This window comes from Acanthopagrus latus, chromosome 1 (assembly GCF_904848185.1).
Source record: "Acanthopagrus latus isolate v.2019 chromosome 1, fAcaLat1.1, whole genome shotgun sequence".
NCBI lineage: Eukaryota > Metazoa > Chordata > Actinopteri > Spariformes > Sparidae > Acanthopagrus > Acanthopagrus latus.
Window position 1 is genome coordinate 24,817,913 of NC_051039.1, and position 19,845 is coordinate 24,837,757.

General features: G+C 41.3%; 3 protein-coding genes across 6 annotated transcripts; 1 reads left to right on the forward strand and 2 right to left on the reverse strand.

Annotated features, from left to right (window-relative positions):
• The first annotated feature begins 40 nt into the window (after positions 1–40).
• LOC119018056 (glutaryl-CoA dehydrogenase, mitochondrial-like) lies at positions 41–5,342 on the forward strand. Of its 2 annotated transcripts, none has more exons than XM_037095394.1 (12): positions 41–188; positions 607–716; positions 1,077–1,109; positions 1,225–1,365; positions 1,585–1,647; positions 1,773–1,943; positions 2,043–2,172; positions 3,659–3,875; positions 3,990–4,093; positions 4,210–4,335; positions 4,422–4,582; positions 4,867–5,342. In XM_037095394.1, the coding sequence occupies exons 2-12, from the start codon at positions 614–616 to the stop codon at positions 4,938–4,940; spliced, it is 1,323 nt and encodes a 440-aa protein (XP_036951289.1). In that variant the 5' UTR covers positions 41–188; positions 607–613; the 3' UTR covers positions 4,941–5,342. The 2 variants fall into 2 exon arrangements, with proteins under 2 accessions (XP_036951289.1, XP_036951298.1); XM_037095403.1 differs by having other exon boundaries at positions 64–188; positions 610–716; positions 4,867–4,940.
• Positions 5,270–8,756, reverse strand: syce2 (synaptonemal complex central element protein 2). 2 transcript variants are annotated; one of them, XM_037095441.1, is made up of 5 exons: positions 8,733–8,756; positions 6,902–7,006; positions 6,487–6,557; positions 6,195–6,309; positions 5,270–5,976 (listed from the first exon to the last, which is right to left on the reverse strand). In XM_037095441.1, exons 2-5 carry the CDS (start codon positions 6,974–6,976, stop codon positions 5,776–5,778), a joined length of 462 nt encoding a protein of 153 aa, XP_036951336.1. In that variant the 5' UTR covers positions 6,977–7,006; positions 8,733–8,756; the 3' UTR covers positions 5,270–5,775. The 2 variants fall into 2 exon arrangements, with proteins under 2 accessions (XP_036951336.1, XP_036951329.1); XM_037095434.1 differs by lacking the exon at positions 8,733–8,756 and adding an exon at positions 7,561–7,714.
• A 7,378-nt stretch (positions 8,757–16,134) lies between these two features.
• Positions 16,135–18,321, reverse strand: acp5a (acid phosphatase 5a, tartrate resistant). Of its 2 annotated transcripts, none has more exons than XM_037100007.1 (6): positions 18,253–18,321; positions 17,998–18,088; positions 17,700–17,899; positions 17,147–17,271; positions 16,685–17,030; positions 16,135–16,578 (listed from the first exon to the last, which is right to left on the reverse strand). In XM_037100007.1, the coding sequence occupies exons 2-6, from the start codon at positions 18,086–18,088 to the stop codon at positions 16,339–16,341; spliced, it is 1,002 nt and encodes a 333-aa protein (XP_036955902.1). In that variant the 5' UTR covers positions 18,253–18,321; the 3' UTR covers positions 16,135–16,338. The 2 variants fall into 2 exon arrangements, with proteins under 2 accessions (XP_036955902.1, XP_036955912.1); XM_037100017.1 differs by having other exon boundaries at positions 17,998–18,132; positions 18,253–18,273.
• Between the last annotated feature and the right edge of the window lie 1,524 nt (positions 18,322–19,845).

The window sequence follows — 19,845 nt, forward strand, 5'->3', positions numbered from 1 at the left end:
TCCATGCGTTGCACAACCATATGCTCCTGACTCTCTGCCTCTACTGTCATGGAGGAAAGGAGCTCCCGTGTGTGACGTTACGTATCCATGTGACGTCACCAAGTGTTATTTAAGCGATGTTTTAAGGCTCACCGAGTCACCGCAGGAAAGACACCCGATCATCGGACAAACTCACCGAGAGGAAAAAGGTACTGTTCTTTAAGCTAACTAAACATTTACACTGTTGCATGAACACGGTGACTCGAGGTGTTTGAACAGCCTGGAACAGCCTGCGGGGGGACAACATGCTCCTTTGTCCTGATGAATGTCAAACATTACAAACTGGCTCGTTCACTTCGAATGTTACTGAAAAATACTGAAAGTATTTTTTTAATAGTGTTCTAACCGAAGCCCCTATTGTCTGTGCTGCATGGGTAGATAAGAGAATAGTAATGAGGGTTATATTTGGACAAATTGTCCTGAGTTTCACTTGTCTGGCACCCCAGCTTCCAATGTTGTATATTGCATAACAATGTCCCAGTAACTTAGAAATGAACCTATACATTGTTCGTATAAATAAATTAATATGCCAACATTCTATATTGCATATCTCTCTTTCCTTATCAGTAGACCTATGGCTCTCAGAGGTGCTGTCACTCGTCTGCTGTCAAACAGCAAAAAATGTGCTGCTGTCACTGTGTCCAGAGCCCAGGGCACAGCTGCTGCAGTTTCCAGAGGTACGTTTGAAATTCTTTATTCAAATTTTAAAAAATATTTAGTGCTCTTTTTCATCCAAAGGGGGGAAGCATATCGTAGAAAGGTCACACACGCCAAGGGCTGTAATGAGTAGACTAGAAAGTAGAAAGTGTCGCACATTTCATCTTTGTGTGCAATTTTCTTTTTAATCAAAGCCCTCAGGTGCTTTTCAAGATCAACAACTAAAGCCAAGCCTAAAACGTTGATGGATATGAAGATAGAGTGTGTGACTTTTTTTTCTACCACAAAGAAAAATCAAATACAGGAGGTGAAAACATACATACGTTGTTTAAAATGTGAGTACAAGGAAGGCCTCAACATTTTTATTTGTCTTCCTTCAGATGCTGAAGAAATCAAAAAGCCGGCCAAGGCACGTAAGTAAAGCTTTAATGAGTTGAACACTTGTCTGTCCAGATTCCTTCACACGTTCTGTTGCCACATGTTACGGTGACATAACCGCCGTGTATGTGTACATGTTCTGACTCTCAGCCAAGGTGTCATTCAACTGGCGGGACGCCCTGGAACTGGAGGGTCAGCTGACAGAGGAGGAGATCATGATCCGGGACTCCTTCCGCGACTACTGCCAGGAGAAACTCATGCCCCGCATCCTAATGGCCAACAGAAATGAACGTAAGCAAGGCACACATCTGTGATCGGAGCGTTCAGAGGAATTATGTGTGGGTCAGACTATAAGGATTCATTTATGATTAGAAATTGACATTTAGATGCCCATCAAGGCTAGTTAAGGCTTTTTACACACTTTCAAGTTCGAACTGTGCAAAATGTGTTTACTTTCCGTCAAGTGTTTGATTGTCAGTTTCTGCTTTCCCAACCTGCACCTGGCTACAGATTTCCACAGGGAGATTGTCTCAGAGATGGGAGAGTTGGGTGTCCTGGGCCCAACTATTAAAGGTAAACAGAAACAAAACCTCATAATTAGTCACAGAGAATATAAGTGAGGTCTCTTTTTTTTGGAACTATATCGCCATGTTTGGATTATATGCAGGTCTTGACGCTGTGTCTAACTACCTCTGCAGGGTACGGCTGCGCAGGCACTAGCTATGTGGCATACGGCTTGATTGCCAGAGAGGTTGAGAGAGTGGACAGCGGGTATCGGTCAGTCATGAGTGTCCAGTCTTCACTGGTCATGCACCCCATCAACGCTTACGGCACAGAGGCCCAGAAGGAGAAGTACCTGCCCCGCCTTGGTGAGACCGATGTTTTCTGTATTTGCATGCAACATTTTCAAATGGCAACGGCCAGTTTTGAGTTTCCCTTGTGTTTTTTTTTTTTAATTTGTCGTGCAGCCACTGGAGAAATCATGGGCTGCTTCGGCCTGACAGAGCCCAACCACGGCAGCGATCCCAGCGGCATGGAGACCAAGGCCAAATACAACCCATCCAGTGGCACCTTCACCATCAGTGGAGCCAAGACCTGGTAGGCAGAACTACAGCAGGCACTGACTTTCGGTTTGAAGTGTTTTCTTAAAGCTTATCATCGACTTGGAATGGGAGGAGATCCTTACGTCAGGGCTAGACAATGATTTGTGCTTTAGACAGCAGTGGTGTAATGTAACTTATAACATTTCCTCAAGCCCTGTATTTGCAAATTCAAGGTGCTTTTACTTTACTTTTCCTTCCACGCTTCTTTCTACTTCTGCTCCATTCTATCTCAGAGGGAAAACTTGTACTTTTGATTTCAACACATTCATCTGACAGTTTTGGTTACTTCAGAAAGTAGGATATTTGCACACAAAATTCTGAAGAGTTTATGAAAACATGTTGGTTTGTTTTGAATTAAACTACCCAACAGTGTATACTTATACAGCTGAAATGATGTTTAATTAGTGTCATAGTCACTCGCTCATTTTTCACATAAAACATTCAAAAGTTTCAGCTTCACAAATATGAAGATTTGTCGCTTTTCTTTTGAAATAATGTAATACTAATTTAATAATTTTAACGAATTTCTGATCATTTTGGGGTTTGGGCTCTTGGATAGACAAAATGTGCTCTAAATGCAAAATGTGACAGTGTTTACTGCTATGTTCTTTTGTTTATAATGAATGTAATTATAAGTTGCAGTCCTAAACAAAATAGTTTTATATTAATGTATAAGTAATAATGAATGAATAATGGCTCAATATATACTAGTACAACAGCTGCAGGGCTAATTTTTCCTTTGCTTAAAAGAGGGCCATTACTCTTAATAAATAAAAAATTTTTTAAAAAACCTGTAAAACAAAATTTTCCTGATTATATGTGCACTCTTATTTTAGTAACATATTCAGTGCAGGACTTTTACTTGTAACAGTGTGAGTGTTTTAACAGTATGGTAGGATCTGAATACTTCTGTGATCACCGTTAGATGGTACCATATGAGGTGGTTATTTTGGTCTCACTGGTGTGTTTATCTAACAATATACTTTAAACTTCTGATACATTTAAAAAAGTATATAAAAATTAATAATTATGTGTCAAAAAAACAAATAGAACATCTAACTGCTACTACCCATTTAAAAGTCAGATTGTACAGAAAATAAGTAAAGTTCTTTCTGTTCCAGTTTAACTTTTTGGACTATTATCTAGTTGAAAATGTTCACTCTTATGTTAACTGTCAATTTCTGTGGACGTTAGTAATTGTGTCTGAAACATGGAAGTCTGGTACTGTGAGGCTAATGATGTGAGAAGATCTGTTGCGACAGTGCTGCCAGTATGTATGAAAATCCTAAAAGCTGCAGAACTTCATGAGTTGAAGAAACCCACTCCTCTCATTTGAGGTAGCTCACTGATAAACTGATATTTTAGGTTGAAAATTAAAACTTTTGATGAGACGGGGGGGTGTAAAGCCCTTTATGAAACACTGAAATGTGTAACCATTCCGTTAATGCATGAAATCCTTTTCCCTCTTTTTCTCCTGCTAGGATCACAAATTCCCCCGTGGCAGACATCGCAGTGGTGTGGGCAAAGTGTGAGGATGGCAGGGTGCGAGGTTTCATCTTGGAGCGTGGAATGAAGGGTTTTGCCACCCCCAAGATTGAGGGCAAGTTCTCGCTGAGGGCATCTGCCACTGGCATGATCCTGATGGATGAAGTGGAAGTTCCCCAGGAGAACCTGCTGCCCAACGTCTCTGGTCTCGCTGTAAGTGGCTGCTCCCTGAGATTGAGTTTAATTCATTTGACTTCAACATTACAGCATTAATATTACTGTGTGCTCATATGTTACATTTCTTTTGCTGGTGACCTTTGTGATCAGGGTCCCTTTGGTTGTCTGAACAACGCTCGGTATGGCATTGCCTGGGGAGCTCTGGGAGCTGCTGAATTCTGCTTCCACGCTGCCCGTCAGTACACTCTGGACAGGTACGTGATATACTGTTCACATTATGTGCGGCGTCTAAACAAGGTCAGGGGACATTATATTATTAGCCTGTTTACAGAAGGATGGGATTTCATGTCTTTCTCCATCCTCCAATCAGAATCCAGTTTGGGGTGCCACTGGCCAGGAATCAGCTGATGCAGAAGAAAATGGCTGACATGCTGACAGAGATCACCATCGGGCTGCAGTCATGTCTGGCCCTGGGAAGACTTATTGATGAGAAGAAGTGAGTCTTCTCTCTCTGTCTTGTTTTGGCCCTGAAACTCAGAATAAAAAGAGCTTTCTTGAATGTGTGTATTCTTCCTCTAACAGAGCAGCACCAGAGATGATCTCCATGCTGAAGAGGAATAGCTGTGGCAAATCTTTGGATATTGCCAGGCAGGCAAGAGACATGCTGGGAGGAAATGGCATCGCAGACGAGTACCACATTATCCGTCATGTCATGAACCTGGAAGCCGTCAACACATATGAGGGTAGGCACACACCAGTGGATACATCTAATCCTCATTTTTTAAAAGTACCAACATTAGGAAATGTTGTAGTGAGAAGGATTTTACTTTAGCCTTTCTGTGGCTGCAGTTATATACATCCACCACCAGAGGGCAGCAGTGCAGAAGATGGAGATAGTCCACTTTTGATCATAGATTAATGTTTTTAAAATGTTTTTCTCTTTTAAACCAAATTGTAATACAAATAACTGTAGCCAATCTGCTACAAACACAAACTTAAATAATGTTTGTGGTTTTCTTTTTGGTAGGAACTCATGACATTCATGCCTTGATCCTGGGCCGAGCGATCACTGGACTGCAGTCCTTCACTGTTGGAAAGTAAAGGCTCCTCGCCATCTTCTTGAAATGGACTTGATGTGGATTTGAACTGGAGTACCTGTTCATCTGACCTCTGCAAAACATGGCCTGATTGGGCAAACTTCAATGTGTAGAAGGTGGTTGAAGCTTTGCCTGGTGGGATAAATCACAAATACCTCATTATGTTTGTACTTTTTCAAATACCTGATAGGAGCTGATTGCTACAGCCCCTCTTCTTTGGTACTTCAGGCGAGTTTTTAAGTTCAACCTCACAAAGCAATGGGTCCAACTGTCATAATGCTTGTACAGTTGTCTGAAGCACACTTCAGGAACTGATTATGAGGCAGGTGCATGTAAAGTTGTGGCATTATGAGTTTTATTTTGTGATAATTTAATATGTAAATAAAGGACTTTGAATGAGTGAAAAGGTGTGAGTACATCTGAGGTGTTGTGTGCCATATTCAAATTAAATGATCTTCTGTTGTCGTTTAACATTTTTCTTTATATATTAGTGGGAGTAGGTCTGAACATCTGCATTGGTGATATACAAAGTACTACAGACACAATGGGGCTCTGTAATACATTACAAATATAATGTATATTTATGTACATATGTTAACACCTGACAGCCCCCCCAAATAGGCTTATGTGTTACTGTTAGTCAATAGATACTGAAACTGACCATAAATATAACCTGGATTCAGCTTTAGTTTTTTCATTGAAACTAAGTTTTTAACCTGAACCTTGTTCTGAATACTCAATATATTAACAAAAGAAAACATTCAGAATAAGTAAGTAAATCTGAATAACACCTGAACTAGTTCAAATATAAAGTGGACATCAGAGTAATAGCTAATTTCTCAGGGTTCTGGTGTCTGGCTAATGGCCAGGGCCTCTCTGAGACCTGACAGAGCCTGGTTGGCCTCCACGAGCTCCATGTTGAGTTTAGTGCACCTCTCCAGCACCTCGAACAACTCCTGCAGCTTCCCCTCCATCTTATTGCTGTTTTCCTCATATACCGAGTACATGAGCTCCTTCATCTGCTGGCACATCTCTGGCACCTACGAAATAAAATTGAGGGGTAAAAATAAAAACAATGACCTGAAAAGAACATTTGTGGCCATATGTAGTGTAATGTGTCAGTCGACAATTAGCATTTTACATTTGCACATTATGTGCATTCAGGCCCATCATGAAAGCAATGAAACAAGTACTTGGTAAATATGAGCTGTCCATTGTGGTGAAGAACAAGACCACGAGCATTAAAAATATGTTGTACCTTCTTCATTAACTTCTCCTCAAAGCCGTCCATCACTTTCTGGTCACTGGTGCGGTTGTTGTTAATCTCCTCTACCAGATCCTGCACTCTTCTACGGATATCATCAATGCTTGAGCTACAGCAGATAGTGACATACATGCAGGTTGAATGTGGCTCCAACCTAAATCCCCTCTTCATTAAGAAACATAAAAGTGCAGTTCTTCCTGGGGCAAGTGGACAGTACCGCTTAAGAATGGTAATTCATGACTGATAACTTAAGCGAGTGGCTTGGACTGTAAAAGTCATTCTGTACCAGGTATTCTCTTGGATGTCAGTCATGCCCATGCTCGAGGACATCCCTCCTGATGAATCATGGTCTTCTGGCTACAATGACAAAACAGCTTTAAACTTGTCCACCATCACCAAGTGCTCAGGAGGTAAAAAGTAAGAATTCCCAGTTCTCAAAAATACAGTTGCCATGAAATTACATTTTAATCACGTGGGGAAGAATTGTTGACTTGGGGAATTAAATTCACATTTGTTTGATCAATATTAGCCTATTCCTCCATACATTCAGCATGACAGCCACTTACATACATATACATATATTACAAATCATGTGTCACATCTTGTGACAGAAAATAGCAACTTGTTCACAAGTCTTGTTCTTTTTCAACAGTATGGTGCAATTTTAAATATGTTTGGGGACTTCTTGGATTACATGTTACCATCTCTGAGGCTTCATGTCGGCTCTTGGGAGTGGACTGAGAAGTGGAGGGCAGCTCATCAAAGGAAAAATCCATATCGCTGTATCAGACTCAGCAGGAGTAAATCTGAGGAAAAAACAAGACACGTCCACTACATAAATAATGTTTGTAAAAATATATATATATAAATGTACGTTTCTTCGATTAAAATAACTTGTGAGAAACTATAGGAAGCTAATGTTAGAATAATGAGATGGATCAGTTCTCTCTGTAAACAGGAGTAGGTGCAGCTTTAGCAAGCGAACCACTTTGTTTGCTAAAAGTAAAACGTCATTTTTACTAATAACTTTACATCAAACAACAGTATGTTGCAAGCAAATGCGTACACTTATATTTTCAACAGATAACCACTACATATAAAATTGGCGCGTTAGCTGCGAGTTCTTCTAGCTAGCTGTTATGTGCGCCTCCTAGCTAGCGTTAGCCGGCTAACGTAAATGCTAACGAACTTTCTAGCTTAAAGTCATTTTCATTCTGTTTTATAGGTTTTTTTTGTTTGTTTTTAAAAGGCTGAAATCCCTCGCCCTGTTTTATCTTTTTGTGTGTTGACATTAAGTTGTTAAAATCATAAAAAAATATATAAAACTAGATAATATGTGGTCAAAATGAGATATCCTCACCCAGTTCAGTTAGGAGCGCTGGAAGAAGTGAAGAAATTAGCAGCACCAAGAAGAGCCAACTTCCTGAGCTACATGTAAGAATCTAATGTTTTTTGGGTTATTTGGGGTTAAGGTTGGGCAAATTAATAAATACACTTAATTGCTTTCACCAATTTAATCAGTCATACCCATTCAGTTAAGAATGAAGACATATAGTGATTAATCAGCTTTTTTGTGGTAAAGTGAGTCGATTTCCATAGCATTACATCGTTTTATGTAATAAAACAATTTATGCAGTGATTACAGTGATAATCAATTCAGAAATGGCTGTTCAAACATAATAAATGGTGGGTAAGCAACCTGGAAATCCAGGGTTACAGTAAAGGTGAAAGCATTAAGAATTAGCTGTGTAATGGTAAATAATGATACCCCATATAACTGAAATAGTTACACTAATGTGTTAAACTGACAATTTACTGATCTGCTGCATTTTTTTTTTTTTTTTTTTTTTTTACTGTTTTTCTGTGTAGTGATCAATACAGTGAAATGGAACCCAATGTGGACCTGTGATAGATTAAGACAGGCTTTCATGCATGATGGGAGATGATATTTGGAGTTGCCGACCACAACAACTATTAATGACCAAAAAAATAAAAATTTAAAAAACCCACCTCAATAAAACCCCCCCAGAACTCTCCAAAATACAGACTCCCTACAGAGCGAAGAGAGTTTTTTATTGTGAAATTTCAATAAACAGGTACAGTGGGAATAATTGGGTTTAATACCATCAAGGTGAACATCAGAGTAAACAATCACTTGTCTGATAAACGATCAGTAAAATAAAACTTACACCTGATTGAACATGAGGAAAATGTTCAATCTTCATAAAGAACACATATCAGCTGTATGTATCTCTTAGGACCTTCACTTTGCTCTGGGACCATGCTTACCCTATTTACTGTAGTTTAGGCGCAATGAAGATCAGACAGCGACTGACTTTACCGCAGTCTTTTTCAGTAGTTTATGACACAGAAGCATAACTGGAAGATGTGCAAGATTTAAATTCAGTTTTTTTGGGATGCAATAAAACAACTAAGAACTTCCTAGCAAAGACCTTTCTGTGTATCTAGTGTGTGTGTGTGTGTGTGTGTGTGTGTGTGTGTGTGTGTGTGTACAGGGCAGAAAGCACTCACTCAGATTGTTTCTCCTGGATTAAGTGAGATGAGGGGTTGAGTGATCGTTGCTGTGATTGGAAATCTAATCCCTCTCTCTCTCTCTCTCTCTCTCTCTCTCTCTCTCTCTCTCTCTCTCTCTCTCTCGGTGTCTCTCTGTCACGCCCACAGTCTGAAGTATTCCAGCAGGAGGACACAGCACACAGCAGAGAGGCACAGAGGCTGTCTGGCATGTCCTGATGCCTGGTTGTAGGGTGGACTGATGATACAACAACATGATGCTAAAGAAAGCAGATGGGGAGATGTTGGTGAACCAACACTGAAAGACCCAAATGTGTTTAATCTGGAAGCTGCCAAAACGTGGCTTTGACAGGTGGGTGAATTTGTTCACAGGCCTGTTTTCTGTAAAGTGTCAGAAATGTAGGTCATTTTATCAAAAATAATAATAATAATTTAAGGGTAAATTCAAATGGCTATTGGAATATATTCGCATTACATTCTTCCATTTGCCTTTATCAAAGTTAATTAACAGTTTTGCTGTGTCTGCCTGTCTGCATTTTTTAGGGAGTGACATCTCAGCAAGTGAATCGGTCAAACTGGGAACATTTTCACTTTGAATGTAATGGAATAACTTCTCATCACTGGAGGAAGTGGAGGCTCCGGGAATATGGACAGCTTTAACTACACAAACGAAGGAGGACTTCCATTCCAGTACTTGGTCCAAAATGTGGAGCCACTTTACAAAGAGTACAAGCCTCCTCCCAGGGACCTCATCCAGCTCCCTAAATCCGTCCTCTACCTCCTGATGGCCGCTCTGATCGTTGTTGCTGTGGCTTACGCTATCGTGGGTCACCTCATCAAAGACCTCATGCTGGACATAACAGGTACTCGGATCCATTGGATCCATTCTCAGATATCAGCTTCTTTAATACGAATGTTTCCCGGTTTGTTTACCCTTCTATAGCAGAACATGTATTATATTTGGGTTGTGGACAAAACAAGACAACTGAGGACGTCATCCTAGACTTTGAGAGAAAGCGGTTGATATTTTATAGACCAAATAACTAATCGATAAATCAAGAAATAAATCCATAGATTCATCGACAATAAAATAAACTACAGTTGCATCCGTAATAAAGGGGGAATGCACAGTATTTGATCACCACGTCTCATTGTTTTTACTTTAGTTTTGTGTCATAATGCTACCCACATTCTGTACCGCAGTCCTGCAAAAGTCTGTGGTTTCGCTGTTAAGTATTGAATGTTATAATTTAGATTATGCTCTGGAGAATATGCACTGAATTGTGTCAAATTTGCATGTGATTATCCTACCCTCAATGAGATAAGCTTAACACACAATATTATGTCTCTTGACCAACTAAAAAACTAAAGAATAAAGAATATGTTTTGAAGTAAATTCCTTTGGAGATGAAGCAAAAGTGCACCAGTCATGACCCGAACTTGATGTAAATGGGTTTGTTGTCAGCAGCGACCAATCTTAAATGAAACAAAACACTTAGGGACCTTTTTTTAAACATAGTTGGGATTTGGATGAAGATTTCAGAGCTCAATTGTTTGGGTCTAATCCCTTCTCTTTTTACCCATCCACAGACTGCCTGCTTGGCCCCCTCGATGAGGACATGGCGAAAGAAGGTGGGATGGAAGGAGTCAGCCCTCTGCACATACCCCCTGCCCTCACCCACTCGCACCCAAATGCCTTCCACGTGTGGGACCAGGACGACGTGATCATCCCCATGGCTCACCTGCATGAGAGCCCACTGGCCAGCCCTCTGATGTCCGTCATCCCATACATACCTTCATTCTTTCCCACCTCCCTGAATGTGAATAGCCCGTCCTACAACCACCCGCTCCCGAGGGAGAGTGATGCATGAGACAGCGTGAAGGATCCAAGACAGTTTTCATGTGGTGCATCTGCTTTTAACAGTCTCCTCTTGCTTTGATTTCCCTCTTTAGTTGAGCTCCTTTAGCTCCTTGTTTTTACCTCTGAAACACATTTCACACCCTTTGTTGGATAAAGCTGAATCATTTGTGGGAACATCCCGTGAAAATTTTTGTGAAATTTGTGACACAAAGCCAGCATCATCTTGTGACTTGCAGAGACCTGGCGACTATGGAAGCAAGACTTTTGATATTTTCTGACTGGGATCATTCTTAAACAATGATTGAGGCCAATCAGGACGTGTGGATTTACCGCTGTCGGAGTTACTGATCTCTGTCATTGACCCTTTCTCAGGATCCGAGCCTGGGAATCTGAGTGGGACAGCCTTCACATGTTAATATTCCCTGCGGACTTGTGCCAAGTTAGCACCATTATTATTGACCTTCTCCTTCTAGACTCAGTTATCAGTCCATGCTGTTATATTAGTTTTTATGTTGGAACTTAACCTGTTTTGGCAAATTCCATGTGGAGTTATGAGGAGACATTCACCATAATCCAGATTTATAATGAGTTCATGTTTGGACATGGACAGGGGTGACAGACCCCATCAAAACTTCACTGTTTCACTAAGTGATTCTCAAATGTATCATACAGTATACGATACAGTATAACTGATGAAGAGAGCAGTGCGCACATTACAGGGGAGACAAGTGTCTGTGTTGAGCTCTTGTGTCAAATAAAGGTGAATACTATACAAAGACAATGTGCGCTAACACTTGGGTCTCAATCTTATTCTGATGCTAAATATATTTGTGCTCCTTAGGAGGATCCGCCTAACTTACTTAGTAATAGGGTGGAGTTAATTCAATTAGTGGAGGTGACCGCTTCCAGGTAACCATGTGATGCCTTTTAAGGACAGGCCCGGTATGCACGCAATAAATGCAATACAAAATAAAAGCCCATTTCGGGGGACGTAACAATGACAAATGACACCAAATCCTAATTTTAAAGAATCTTTAAAGTTTCCCTGTGGGTTTTTCTGATAAGTAGTAGTGCTACGGGGCCATGCCTTACCAACTGTTTCTATCGTGCACAAGTCAAAATTCACAGGGTTCAGTTCAAGATGCCAGTTTACCGTTTTAACACTCTTTCTGTCTGATCAGAATCTAGCGGAAATATAATTCAAAGAAATGTAGCACCAGCAAAGGCAAGAAGACAAACTGCTTGAAAATATTTAAAAAATATGTTTGCAAATGTTTTATGAGATGAAATGCACACAGTGTGTTTTAGTAAGAAACACTAAATGTAAATTATGGCTTTGTCTATGAGAAAACTTCACAGGGCTCCTTTAAATGTTAAATTCATAAAAATGCAACATTACACTGCACCACTGGGAGAAAGTGAGACATTATGGCCTTTATAGTGGTATAATATGATTCACTGGAGTCATATGGAGTCCCTGTTACACTGGGATCTGATATGTGTTAAGGATGTCACTGTAGGAGGCACCCACATCTATTTTTGTTTGCAGTTCAGGGTCCTTATTTAAAGCAAACGAAGGCTGTGACGTCACAAACACACACATTTGCACAGCCTCAGCACTTTCAGCCACTTCTCATTTGTTCTTGGATTATTTCACCTCTACTGTCATTCGCTGGATAAACATCAAAGTATTAACATTGTCTGTTTTATTTTTTCTTAAATATTTGGTAATTTTTGGTTAACATTGCTCTTTCCATCTGTTAAAGCCAGAGTGTCCGTATTCAGCGAGGGATAGAGATTAGGGAGAGAAGATTTGATGAGCAGCTTAGCCTTTAATACAGCGTGCTTTTATTACTTTGAGCTGAGGAATTAGATAATCGGACAGCGGCAGCAGTGCAATCTGAATGGACGAACTTCAGAACATTGATATTCCGGTTGTATGACTGGATCCACTACATCCAGGCTGGAGTGTTTAAAGAGAGCCAACAGTGTGAATGAAGCATGGCATCAGTGACGATGCTCAGGTCAGCAGTGTGGGTCTGATTTAAATCCAAAGCAGCATGACTGACTTCAATGTGAGATGTTGCTGGCTTGCGTAAGAGGCAGTCTTGGCAGATGTCTCCAACGTCAGTGTTTTACATGGTGGGATATTAAATGCACCGATGTGGAACAGAAAGTCACTGGTAGTGCAGTGATATAAGTTGTGGGGTGCTAGGATGTAGCCACATGATGGAGATCTGGCTGTTTTATTAGCTTTATTATTTTATTAGCCAGCTTCTTCCTCCACGAAATACATATACTTTACAATGAATACCAAAAAACTATTTACATTTATATGCAATTGTATTTTGATACTTCAGTACAGAACGCAGGGAACATAGGTGAGCAGGAAGTAAACAAGAGTCTTGGGTTTGCTGAGCTGGGCAGGTTTATTAAGAAAACATAGATAAATAATAATAGATTATGATGATAATAATAATAAATGGAACAAGAAGATGTTTAGCACATCTTTTCTTTTTCTTTGCAACATGGAACAGACACCAACAGCTCCTGCATCACAAGCAGAAACAAGTTCCTTCCTCTTCCTGACTGATATCACATTAGATTGTTTGTTCTACTTCCCATAAGTTGCCCCTCAGTTCCTTGTTGGACTGGGTTATCTGGTAAAACCAGTGTCGCTCAAACAAATCAACACCTGCAGATTTCTTTTAGGAAATCAGCCAGTTACTTTCTGAAAAAGGCTGTTTCAGGTCTGATTTGTGGATAGAAGCCTTGTTAATCCTATTTCCTCCTGCCGGAGGAGATCTAATTGCGCTTTGACACTGGCACTATGAGAGGTGCACAGAAGCTCTTTACTCGGTGTAGATGGGTAAGGACTTAAGGTGGAGCAAATTAAGACTGAAAGAAGTGGGAGGTGATAGAACAGAGAGTTCTACACCCTCTGGCGTATAACTTCATCTGACACATCACATTTCATGCAGCTTTTATTCAAAAAAAGTTTTCAAAAGTAATCTTGCGGGTCGTTAAACCTTCCAAAAAAGATCCTTGCCTATGTTTATGCGCTGATATTAAAAGGAAGTTATTTTGAGAAGTGTAGTGTGAAAGATCCTGTTTTGTGTCTGTGCTGGTAAATGATGCACAGTTTCACTGTAAATGACAGGATGTACCTGTGTGCACATCCTGCACTGCATTATTGACACAATAACGACAACTCCACAACTCTAACTGTTAAATCATCCCTTGATTTGTACTCACCAGTGTCAAGGCACATTTTAGGATTAGCCTTTGTCTGGATTTTGAGGTGGAACATGTGAGCACAGGATTATGAGGCTGCAGTTGTGCACATTTTGACTGGGGGTTTGGCACTGCTCAAAAAGTGCAGATTCAGGTGGTGGCTCTCTACAGGTCCATTAGATTCACTGCTTGAGGCCCGTTCACATTGTCATTTGAAACTTGGTTATTGTAAAAATTGAAATAAAACACACCTATGTTAGTCACTTTAATCCTGAATTTAATGAATTTCCTGCAAACCAGTTATGGCACCCACTGAGAACCCTGCAGCACATACAGCTCCTGCATATAAATACAAAAGGGTCCAGTCACCAGTCAGCCTGACCTGATGTGTAGCTCTCTGATGCTTTCTCTTGGTCTGCAGTGAGTTTACGTCAGTCAGGGTTAAGTGATCCTTACCTGTCCTTTATCCTCAAGCGGCAGCTTATCCTCGGCCAATTTCCTAATGCCGCTGACTCTCAGCCCAGCTCCGTCTGACGATGCATGACACAGCAGACTGTAACTTAGCCTAATTAATAATTAACACACTTAGACAAGGAAAAGACAAGAAAAGAACATCTATGGCATTTAATGATATCATAAAAATAAGATGCCATGCCATTGCTAATTTGGTGCTTTGTGAATCTATGGACCAACATGGAGGGGTTATTTGTATAAATTAAGCATAGATTTGTTTAACTGATGCAGAGTAAAGAGGTAATCCTTGGACCTTACAGACATTAGCAAGGCTAAACAGTTCAGCATATCAGCAGGAGGAAGGGGATAAAATAGAGACCCGTCTGTTCTGGGTCTCGGCCTCGCCCCCAGGTTAATTGTCATTGGTCAGCTGAGTTTATCCTGGTTGCAGCCACTGCCAATCTGCCATCGTTCAGCCTAATCCTCTGCTGGCAGGCCAGGTGGTTCTCTGTGATGGGCAAAAAAAAGCAATGGCTGGGGGAAGTCTTGACCTCTCGCCTCCTGTCCTTTCGCAGCAGCCATCAGCATGCACATCTGATCTCTGCACATGGGTCTCTGATATGACATATTCAACGACGCCCTGACATTTAAGGGCCAGGTGATCAATATTTTAAGGCTATTTGTAATTTAGACATTTGCAGTTTTTTTAGATTGCAAATCGTAGCAGTAAAAACACATATACTGAACAGTACCAGCTTGATCGCTTTAAATACTGCTTTCCCATTCTCACCCCTGCATCATAGTCTTCAATTATTCATATGAAAAATCAAGCAAAGCTGCAAAATCGATGAATGGGTAGAAGTCATGCAACAAGAACAGCTGTGATTTTACACATGGGCTCGTCTTGGTATCCATTTAACTAATCCAGAGGGCAAAACATAAACATCCGTCTACTCTCAACCAACAAGTGTTTTGCTCCTGCCAGATCTCACTGTATAAGTAATCAGCAGGCAAGCTAAGGGGAGAGGAATATATAGGCCTTAAGAATTTTAATCGTTTGGATGTGTGTAACTGCAAGGTCATGGCAGCTGACCGTGGAACAACCGTGCACAAAACAAGTGAGCCACTGTGCTCATCCAGCATTTTAAGTGTTCAGATCAGTTCAAGTTCAGAAAGTGTAAAGTCGGACTAGTCGACATTCTTGAATATAAAAAGGCAGCATATAACACCACCAATGAGCTTTGAGAAAAAACAAAAGAAAACAATTAGTTTAAAGCCTTGAGGCTCCAGATGAAACTGCATGTAATCTGATAAAATTGTCTCCACTGATGTCACACAGTGGCAGAGTTGCATTGTGGGTATTGTAGGTGCCAGGTTTTGAAAAGCAAGAACTCTGACATGAGAGCAGTGAGCCCTTTGGTTCTGCTGCACTGATTTCTGATCATTTCTTTAAAAGCAGTCAATGGACTGCTCCTCAAAACCTGATGCCTACATTACCCACGATGAAGCTCAGCCAGAGGCAATTTATCAGACAACATGCAGCCTCCTTTGCAGTCAAAGGCTTTACATGCTTAAAGCCAACGCCAATTTTACACATTAAAGTGTCAAAGACAGGAAGAGCAGCTGTCACATGTTCATGACAGTTTAAAGTAAGACAATATCTTGTGAAACCACATTTGGCAAATGGAGTTCATGTGTTGATAAAACTACAGGCTCAGAACTAAAGCCGCAGCTTTAAGTCCGTGCAGAAACAGCTTCCTCAGAGCCTTTTTTTTTCCAGCCGCGAGTGCAAATAATGACACACGCTTGTGGTACTGTACAAGTCACAAGACTTCCCAAGCTGACAAGACACAGTCTTTACAAACCACATTTATTCTTTTATCATACAATAAATTTACATGTAAAACTAGCTGATTCTTTTTTTAAAAAACAAACAATTTCTTCAAAATATTAATGGCAAAGTTTAAAAACACAAGATTAACAGTCATTACTTTGATCTTAGACTACACTGCAGACTGACACTAATCAATAACTTGACCGTTTGCGTTGTGAGCTGGTCTACTCAAAGCTCCTCTGGGAGAGGACAGTGCGGTAGAGAGACGTGCCTTTAGCCTGGAAGTACGTCAGAATCATCTTGTTCTCCGTGACCTCTGCATGGACGAAGCCTCCCAGTGTTGAAGCTTGGCCGGTGAAGAACTTAACAGACCCTTTGGGAACGTGGTTCCAGTGACGGACATCTGGATCCAGGAAGTTTCCAGCACCGCTCACCACGTAGCCCACACCAGACTCTTCAATGTACTACACAAGAGAGACAAAGAAATGCGATTGAAGCAGTTTTACAGATTCTTACAATCGTTATGCCTTTTATAGTGCATTTGCATCTATGATGTCTGCATGAACCAACCTGCAGATTGTGGTCATGACCGCAGAGGTACGCAGTGGCTTTGTACTTGTTGAGCAGAGGGTGAAGTCTCTGCAGAAGGCACTCTGTAGGGCCATGCTCAGACACAGACCACACGGGGTAGTGTCCGGCCACCAGCAGGAAGTCGGCCGTGGACCGAGCCAGTCTCTCTTGTAGCCAGGTCAGCTGACGGTTGGCATCCACGGCACTCAGGGGGCCTCTGGGCTTCTCGTCCACGTAGTCGTCAGAGTTGCCACACAGCATGATGGTGTCGAGCATGATGATGGTCAGCGTCTTCCCGGTGTTGGGGATGTGGAAGTTCAGCTCGTAATAGTAAGCGGGGAATTTCCTGAGGGTGAAGTGAAAGCCATGTTGGGACACCAGGTTTGTTATTGGTTAAAATGAAAAAAAAAATAAATAAAAAAAAAATCAATTTTTGAAAAACAGCTTTGAGCGTCTCCCCACCATCTGTCAGATTTCTGGCTGTACTCGATCTGGGCTTTGACGTTTCCTGCGTGGTCATGATTGCCAGCAAGCACATACCAGGGGACTTTGAGTGACTTGGCGGTGTACACAGACTCAAAAGTGTTCTGATGGAAGAGACAGATTTTGCTTAAAAAAAAAAAAAAGAAAAAAAAAAAAAAGGACAAGGTCACCCAAAATTAAGAGAATCTGTCAGCATGTACTCTTAAAAAGTCCAGACTAAAGTAGATGGGGACCCTCAAACTGACTTGAAATGTTGCTAAGCGCTCCCTTGTAAGCCAAAAGCGCAACTGTAGCTGTTAACCTAAATGTTAACCAAGCTCAACTGTACGGGGTCCAGGGTGTAACAATGGAGATGGAGCTGTATGGAGCCACTTTGTGGTTTTACGTTTAAAAACAAGTTGTTTATGAGAATGCTGCAAAGCTCCAGAAATGTTAAGTAGAGGGGTGACAGACTACGCATTCAATATTGGGATCAACTTTCCCATCAACGTAGAGATTTTTCTTCTTCTCTAATTATCTTCACTCGACTGACCTTAAAGCGAGGAGAATCCACACTGTCCACACCTCTGTAGTAGAAGTTATCGCCAAGGGCCAGAACGAAGTCAGCTCCCATCTGCTCTGCTACTTTGCTCATTTCGCGAGCTGTAGCCTTCTGCACAGCGGTGACATAGGGGGGGTAAGGCATTCCTCCCCAGTCTCCTACAGCCAGGAACTTAATGGAGGTTCTGTTCTCTGTGAGGAAAGGGAACACAAACAAAATCTTTATAAAACCTCACACTTTAAAGTTATCCACAAGGGATCATGAAAGCCTTTGTTGAAGTGATACTTACTGCCAAGTTCCTCCAGGTCCTGGAAGGCAGTAGGATAGCAGTAGGCCACAGGGATGGCAACGATTAAGATGGAAACCAGTGTAAGTGCCATCTTTAAGGAGAGAAAACAAGTCAGACATTCAGCTTCCAGCAGAACTAAACAGCGCAAAGGGAGAACAAGACACCTGATTAGACTCAAAAACGAAAGTGCTCATGTCTCAGCATAGAAACCAGACAAGGAACAAACAAGCGTCACAAACCACAGCTGCAACGTACCACGCAGCTCTGTGCTTCCTCTCTACCAACTCACCCAACAACAACATGATCTTTTGCTTTATGCCTAAAGGTGACTCGTGATTGGCTGAAGCCTGACGCTGACATGCCCCAGCTGGAGCTAATGGAAGCTAATCATAGTAGCCATGTCCATGAGGCTGAGAGGGTCAGAGGTCACAATTTCATGTCTGTCGAAGCATAACGCTGCATCTCTGCTTTCTGTTTCCAAGAGAAACTCTGCTTTGTATGAAACACACAGAGCGAACAACCTCTTTCAGCCCCAGCACAAACACACCTTGGAGTGAAACTGGATCTAATGACTCAGTCCTCTCCTATCAAAAGAAAACAAACAGGAAGAACAGCTTGTCAGGAGCGCAGAGATGATAATGCCAGAGCTCACAGATAACAAGGAAAAGAAAAAACACTCACAGCTGATAACTGGTGAGGTATACTCAGGATGACCTGATGGGACACTCTCCGTCCTCGCAGCGCTCCTCCTGCTCGCCTTTTATCAGCACTCCCAGAGCAGAGGCATCAGGAGGGCCAGCCCCGGGGCACGGGGCACGGCGCAGGGGCATGATCATTGCTCACACCCTGACTCAGTCTTGGGACTGTGGACGCATGTGATCCACTATGGTTATTATAGCTGGTGTCCATTCTTTCCACTTCAAGTGTTAATCACCGTTTCCCTTCTTCATTTTTATAACTCCGTGCTTCCATCTTTTTTGGATGCTTTGGGAATACTGATTGCTGAAGGTGTAGCCGACTTGTTTAGTCTCACACAAGTCAGCCTGGTATGTTGTCTTGTGTTTACTGTCTCATTAAACTTAAGTGTTTCAATCCTCATTTAGTCTATTTTCACCTCTCTTCTGCAATCTTAACTTAAGATAGGACTCTCTGTCCTGTTCTCACTTTGACGCAAACTCACTGTTGTCCGTTGAGCATATTGAGCTGTCGTCGTCAGTGCACTATGAACTGTGAATTTACTCTTTGTGGCTGTTAACAAAAGACAAAACGCTTACATGGCCGGATGAAGAGCAACTAGCACTAGTGAAGGCAGTGTTCAGTGCAAAGTTCACACATTATTCCTTCTGCTCATACAAACAAGCAGGCCTGATTAAAGGGGCATGTCACCTTTTGTACACATATAGCTCAGTTAACCTTCCCAAAGTAAAGATGCTATAAAAGCACCTGAATGTCTTCCAGGACAGTGGAGGAAGCTTTCAAAGTCTCAAAGGTGAGGATATATCTATATTTATTCTTTATCAGTGCAATAATAAAGCAGCTAAAAGTAATTTTCATTTTTTGTTGACAACAGCAGCAGTGTCACACTGACTCCCGTCGTCAAGATCTTGACAGGGCTCAAGTGACACACCATTTTTTATTTTCTACAGCCTTTTGCTGCAGGATGCATACTGATGAGGTAATGTAATCTTTGTTTTAGCGCCATTCATTCACCTATGCAACATGTGATCCAACAAATATGGTGGCTCTGTAATTTTGTTGAGCTAAAGCTTCCAATAATGGCTGTTACTGTACGTCTTCAGGATGATTAGCCAACAGCAGGATATAGTTTGGTATCAAGGCTTAAATGCT

Bases quoted from the DNA above. Each gene is read 5' to 3' on its own strand.
- syce2 (XM_037095441.1), bottom strand. From the start codon at position 6,976: ATGGATTTTTCCTTTGATGAGCTGCCCTCCACTTCTCAGTCCACTCCC. The intron at 6,558-6,901 runs GTAACATGTAAT...TTGTCATTGTAG, and splicing joins GACATGAAGCCTCAGAGATG to CCAGAAGACCATGATTCATC. The intron at 5,977-6,194 runs GTACAACATATT...TTTATTTCGTAG, and splicing joins AGGAGAAGTTAATGAAGAAG to GTGCCAGAGATGTGCCAGCA.
- LOC119018056 (XM_037095394.1), top strand. From the start codon at position 614: ATGGCTCTCAGAGGTGCTGTCACTCGTCTGCTGTCAAACAGCAAAAAA. The intron at 1,110-1,224 runs GTAAGTAAAGCT...TCTGACTCTCAG, and splicing joins CAAAAAGCCGGCCAAGGCAC to CCAAGGTGTCATTCAACTGG. The intron at 4,583-4,866 runs GTAGGCACACAC...TCTTTTTGGTAG, and splicing joins AGCCGTCAACACATATGAGG to GAACTCATGACATTCATGCC.
- acp5a (XM_037100007.1), bottom strand. From the start codon at position 18,088: ATGGCACTTACACTGGTTTCCATCTTAATCGTTGCCATCCCTGTGGCC. The intron at 17,031-17,146 runs GTGGGGAGACGC...CTTCACCCTCAG, and splicing joins AGCCAGAAATCTGACAGATG to GAAATTCCCCGCTTACTATT. The intron at 16,579-16,684 runs GTTGGTTCATGC...TCTCTTGTGTAG, and splicing joins GTCATGACCACAATCTGCAG to TACATTGAAGAGTCTGGTGT.